The following is a 6,876-nucleotide window of genomic DNA, read 5'->3' on the forward strand; positions in this document are numbered from 1 at the left end:
CGCCGATTTTTCGCCAAATAACTGTACTTACTTACGAGGAAAACAAAAAACAAACCGACACGAACGTTGAATTGGAAATTTAATTAATTTCGTTTTAAATGTCAGACGTGATCACTGCTGTATGAGTGTGAGTGAATTTTTTTTATTTTTCAAAAATATTTACAAAATAGTCTTAAAAAGTATTCTTGCAATGATTTCTCTGCAGTTTTGAGATCCTTGTGAGACACAACTAAAGCAGTTTCATCGGCGTATACATAGTGTTTGACATTGTCAAATAGTTTATTCATGACTGTCACATATATTATATACTAGGTAGGGCCCAATATTGATCCTTGTGGCACCCCCGAAGAAACGTGTTCTATTTCACTATTTTCATTTAATACTTTGACACATATTTTTCTATTAGTTAAATAATTTTTGAAAAGTTTTAAAAGGTTTCCTCTGATTCCAATGTCATTTAATGTATCTGTGAATTTTGAACGGTTAATTGTATCAAATGCCTTTGAATTGTCAATAAATAGAACAAGGGTATGATATTTTTCATTTAGTTCATTATTTATTCCATTTGAAAAATCTTGTAATAATAATTCCGTACTATTTTTCTTTTGGAAACCATATTAATTTTGATCAATTATAGAAAATTTTGATAAATAATTAATTAATTTTTGAGCTATGTATTTTTCTAATATTTTTTCAAAAACAGGTAAAATACTTATTGGTCGATAGTTACTAATGTCTGAATGTTTACCACTTTTATATATGGGTCTCACTATACTATATTTAAGTAATTCTGGTATTTCCGCTTGAAGTATAATGCAATTAATTTAATGTGTTAATACTGGTCCTAATAAATCTATGTTTTTTTACATCATACATTCTAATATTATCAAATCCAGCAGATTTACTATTTTAATTTTTTTAAACTATATTAACGACATCTTTTATTTTTGCTCTAGGCAAAAACATGCTCTGCGGTTGTTTGTCAATTGACGCATCAATTGTTTTTTTATTACAATGATGTAGCATGCTATTTATACTTTTTTTAAATGATTGTTGAATACACATTATCTCGAGTGTGTTGAATTCAAACGTTTGCTTGTTCATTTGATTATTACACAAAAATCACCTTATTATTCTCCAGTAATTCGTACACCAATCCCTTGCCCTAATCCCCAGCAAACCTTTTGTATTACAATATGACATTGGATGTAAGACATTTGTTTGTGAGGTGCCTACTACTTAAATTTTATGATAAATTAAGTGAGGTCAAAAGAACCCAACAAAATATAAACACTCGTTCAGCAACACAAATTAACTGTATTGTACTATTTGTATCAACCGCCTTTGTTAAAAAGCAATATAATGTAATTGCTCCAAAAATATTTAATAATTTATTGCCAAATATAATAGACTCAAAATGTTAAACAAATTTTAAAATAAAAATAACTGCACATATAAATAGTATAGCGGGAGATTTTTTTGAAAAATGTATGTAAATAAAAAAACGTAATACTTTATATAATTGGTACACATATTATTTATATTTTTAGGTATTTCATTGCTTTATATTTGTTTTTTTATATATTATACTATATTATTTATGTTTAAGTAACATGTATTATTGGCACATATATTTACTATATATTTATATAATAACGATTTTTAATTTCTTACATTTGATCAACTAGGCATTTATAATTAAATAGTCTTAGTTTTTCTTTTTTGTGTTATTGTTTTATTAGTATAGGACTACTTATGCTCTAAAGATAGAAAATCTCAATCTTAGAACAGGCTGTGCCATGTTAGATGGAGACTATCATAAACAGAGAACACTCCGTTTTCATTTGACATTAATTGGTTTTATATAGATTCCCTGTTATTAAGTATGTATATATATTTTATTTTTTTTGCAATAAATTTATAAATAAATAATAAACGTTTTAATTCAGCACAGTCGAGAAAACGTTTACTAAAAAAACCTACAACGTTCACAAATACAGCAGTGATCACCATGCAAAGTCCATCCATAGATTGGATGCAACCAATGCTCCCGTAAAAATTTGACTTCTAAACCACCTATTTTTTTTTAAATTCAATAAAATCAACTGTGAGTTAACTAATCACTTAAGTAAATACAACTAATATATTTTTATTATTAGTTGTTAATCGTGGCGACCTGAGATGGGTTCAATGTTCATTCATTAATAACTTCTAAAATATTGCGACAAGTTCACACGCAACCTTTCGAATACGCAGTTATGCGCGGACTGAAGTAAAATAAACTGCGCTCCGTCTAATTTCAGAATATAGAATTGAGTAAGTCTGACGGTCGCCCAGCACTGATTACACAAGTCGTAAATTGAGATCTTTAATATCTCTGTGGAAGCAATTCTAACGAACCAATCCATGTATATTTTTTATATATTATGACGGTTTGATAATAAATTTAGTACTTAAATCGGTAGACGCGATAGTATTATAACTCTCCTAAGCTGAAATTATGGCATAAAATTAATTTTCATGTTATTTAAAAGCACTAAATCCGAATTTCTGTGTTAGCAGTAGGCATCAATTTTAGCAATGTATGTACTTAGAAACAAGTGACTGCTTCCCTAATCGAAAACCTCACCGCACGCCCCTGGTGATCACATATGGCAATGTAACTGATTAAATCTTGAGTTTTTTTTATAACAGGATTCATCATTCACATCCTGTGTAATCCACAAATTTAACACAATTGAGGACCATTTTTTTTAACAAACATTTGTTTTTTGCACCACAACAGGCCCAATTGCAGTGGTGAATTACATCACAGAACACCCAGGCTCGAGAAAAATCACATTTAATTTTTCTGTTCTTACCGGGAGTCGAACTCAGAACTTTCCGTGTGTTAGTCAAGCGTCTTGACCACTAAACCACTGAGACCGCCTTCGCATGAAACTTAATTTTTCAGCAGATGATTTTTGGTGATTTGCGACAAATCGCGTGAACAATATTTTAGAAAAAATTACACCTTACGACTAAGCCTGAAGATAATCTTATTTGTAATTTATGTTGAGTTTATAATTTTATTTATATTTCATTAGCACTGAATATAAATTATTGAAATTAGGGATATATAAAATATCATGTTTTAAAAAAAACTATAAGACATGGATATTTTTTTAACCTGATTATTAGCGTGTTTTGGTAAATTTTCAGGTTGTCGAAACGCCTCGCTAATAATTTTTAATTAAAAAATCTAATTCAAATCGCCATTTGGGGCAAATACCGTGTTTTGAAAGGGCGATCCTGAAATTGTCGGCCTCGTGGTGTAATGGTCAGCGCGTTAGCCTGCCATGAGAAAGGTCTCGGGTTCAATTCCCGACATGATTGATATGAAAGATTTATTTCAAAGGGTGTTTTCACACTAAAATATTTCATAGTCCCTGGACTGGTACCTGAAGCGTAAGACTGATCATCTTACCTTAATGTAACAAAAATGATCAAGATACGATGCGATTGTAGTACTAGTGTAGTGCCCTATGCACCATTAGGTGCCGAAAGGGAACAATGATGATGACGTTCCTGAAATTGCTCAACTCTATTTTCAAAATACTTTTTTTAATTTTTGTAAATAAATTACGAGTGATACTCGTTAAAGAAAATTTGGGGATTTCAGTTTCATTATTTTTTTATTTCTTCATCAGATGTGACCAGTGCGACGATGCCGGTCACGAAGAAACCCCGTCACTATTGCACAAACGTTATCGCAGAACAACGACGAATATGCAAAAAATGCCACTGTTGAAAATAATTAAGCCGCCTCGTGTAAAGTCGAAGAAAATCACACGCGTCGTTATTATACGATCAGTCGATCCATGTATTTAGCCTTTATAAAGATGCACGAAAATTCCTTAATTTTAATTATATTTGCTACCTCCATTATTTCACATATTTGTAGAAAGTGTCCTTCCGTGTCGAGAATAAAAGATATTCCGATTCACACGTTCGCAAAAATCCGCACGGCACGATAAATTTACGTAGGGTTAAGTTATTTTTTTAAATTTATTTAATGGTAGGCAAACGCACTAACTAGTACACTACGAGGCCGACAAATCTCCACTTGATTTATTTTTGCAGGACTTTTGCCTGAGAATAACGTATTAATAAATTTAAAAAATAAAAAAGGATGCAATGAAAATAAATCCACCCGTAAGTTACAACACGTATTACACCATATGTAATGTTTTATGCGTACATTTATACTAATTTTTACTAGTTTTTCATTGTTTTATATTTACTTACTATTTCTTCTTCCTTTTTCTCTTCCTTCCTTATTTTCCCATCCCACTTCATTTCCCCCCTAGCGATCTGTACGTTTTGTTTTTTTATATTTTTGTTCCTATATGAAACCCAAAATTGGTCTTGTTATTTATTGTTATTCTTTATGTATTGTTCATTACTATGCCTGTGTTGGTTTCAAAAAAAAAATAAAAAAAATAGTATAAAGTAACGGATGAAAAAAAACGTGATAATATATTTTTAAATTGTCAATGTTTTTCTTAAACAAACCAACATTACAATTGAAAATAAAAACTCTGTCTTTAGAATTTTTGATGTAATAGATGTTAAATAAAATATATATAAGGTATCTAATTAAATAATTTATTGAATGCCGCAATTCGCAAAGTCCGTATGTATTCATGATTTATTTATGTACAAACTTATTTATTTATGTACCTGCTCGCCATACGTTTTGGAATTTTTATTGAATAAAACACTTTCCGCACCTAAGGGTGCATAGGGCACTGAATTGGCATACCAATCGCAGCGTATCTCGATCATTTACTTTCGTACTTCGATGTTACATGAAGGTTAGATGATCAGCCTTACGCTTTAGGTACCAGTCCAGGAACCAGGAAATATTCTGGTGTAAAAACATAAATTTATATTAATATTTCATGTCCACTATGACGGGAATCGAATAAATAAATGGAATTAACCCTGAAGTAAAATCCTTTTTTTCTTAAGTTTTCTGTGTGTTTTTTGTGAAACCACAAAATGAAAATTCTAAGGTTACCGATGATTGTAAATAAAAATAAAATGATCTTTCTTGTAGTGAGTGAAATACATAACTAAAAAACACGCGTAGCTACTTTTACAAATGCATTATAATATCGCATTTTTGATACATTTAAAAAATATTATTTGTTAATTCAGCGAATTTTGCGTTTTTCTACGTAAAATCGTTAATTTTGCATTTTCTACAATTAAATATGAAAATAAAATATCCAATAATTTCAACTTACAATTTCCATTACTTCCAGAACCGTATCCAGCTTTTTGTTGAATTGAATTTCCACAAAAAATAGCTACAGTCAAAAAAACACTCAATATTTTCACTAACAATGTCATTTTCCACTGTTATTTGAACACAGAGAAGTACACTGTTTCAGCTTATTGTTGACTCGATGTCATCAGATTCGATTGCTTAATGGTTTGTTTGAAGCCTCAATTATGTTGATGGGAATATAATTTGGGTGTATTGTACCTAATTCGACCAGCACCGGCGCTGGCTATTTCTGATGTAAAACTGAGAGTGGTCAGAAGGTGGTAGAGGTGTCTGTAAAGCCTCGGCCAACGAAAAAAGAGTGGGATTATATTTTAGCATCATGTCTTCGTTGAGGTACTATAAGTGGTTTTCCCCGATACATTGAAACGTCTCAAACTCGTTATCCGGCCTTGTTGTCTGTCATGGCTGCGCCATTAACCATTTCAGGCCTAATTTAATAGAGAAATATGCTGTTTTTTACCATTTTTAATTAATAATGGTCTGTGAAAATATTTAAAATTTCACACGAAAACGGTTTATTGCCTAATACGTTATGATTCGTTTTTTTTTTCGTTGTTTGTTACCATTTAAATTTAAATAGAACATCGACACGAATCTTGATTTCACAATTGTTAAGTCCAAATATGTCGCGTTTTGGTAAAGACATTTTTTAACAATTTTATTTTCAAAAATAAAATTAGTTTGATTTTTAAATTAGAATTATTTTTTATAAAATGTATTTCAGATGTTTTTATCGGTATTCGTAGTACCGTACTCGTATTATTATTTCTCTATTCCTGTGGATATAAAAAATATTTTTAGTGTACTAAAGGCATTATTTGTATTTTTTTTTGTATTTTTAACGTTTTTTTTTCAATCTTTTATACTTTAAAAAATCTTCACGTTCATTTTTTTGTAAACAGTGGGACTCAAAACTGTTTTTTTTAAAATTATTTTTTTTTTTTTTTAAAGACCATTTCCTAAAAGTTGTAAATTGTGCGGGAAAAATGAAAATCGAGTTATGATTGAGTGGGATTGAACCTCGGACCTTTGGCCCGTGAGTCCGCAATACTACCTCGAGACCACAGCCCGATTTATATAAGAATACATATTTAATACCAGGAAATCTATATAAAACTAGTGAATTAGAAAATGAATACGGAGCAAACACTGGTTAACATATTCATCATCTAAAATGGATCAGCCTGTTCTAAGAGAGATTTTATTTATGTTTTAAAGTATAAATAGATTTATACTTATATGACAATAACAACAACAAAAAAACTAAAACTATTTTAATATAAATGCAAAGCTTACCAAATACAATAATTAATTAATCACTATTTTATAAATCAACTGACAAAATTAATTTAACGCGTGTTTTTATCTTACAATATATGTGTCAAAGTTAAAAACTAACTTTTCTGTGTAACGCTGATTACCGACGTACACATCAAAATAAAGACGTGCTTGAGGGTTCCAGTGACTTTAGGTTCCAGGTTAGAGAGTAAAAAAGTCTTAAAATTCGTGTTTATTTAAATGAACACCCGGACCGAAAGGGT

General features: G+C 30.2%; 1 protein-coding gene across 2 annotated transcripts in view; it reads right to left on the reverse strand.

Moving 5' to 3' along the window:
• Positions 1-5,577, reverse strand: part of Tsf3 (Transferrin 3) — a 53,144-nt gene extending 47,567 nt beyond the window's left edge. For both annotated transcript variants that reach the window (XM_088241946.1, XM_088241945.1), the window contains exon 1: positions 5,292-5,577. In XM_088241946.1, coding sequence (XP_088098072.1) covers positions 5,292-5,397 — 106 coding nt within the window. In that variant the 5' untranslated portion in view covers positions 5,398-5,577. The remainder of the gene's footprint in view (positions 1-5,291) is intronic.
• Between the last annotated feature and the right edge of the window lie 1,299 nt (positions 5,578-6,876).

Source organism: Micrasema longulum, unplaced genomic scaffold (assembly GCF_059751315.1).
Source record: "Micrasema longulum isolate JH-2025_06_02 unplaced genomic scaffold, ASM5975131v1 h1tg003183l, whole genome shotgun sequence".
Lineage (NCBI taxonomy): Eukaryota > Metazoa > Arthropoda > Insecta > Trichoptera > Brachycentridae > Micrasema > Micrasema longulum.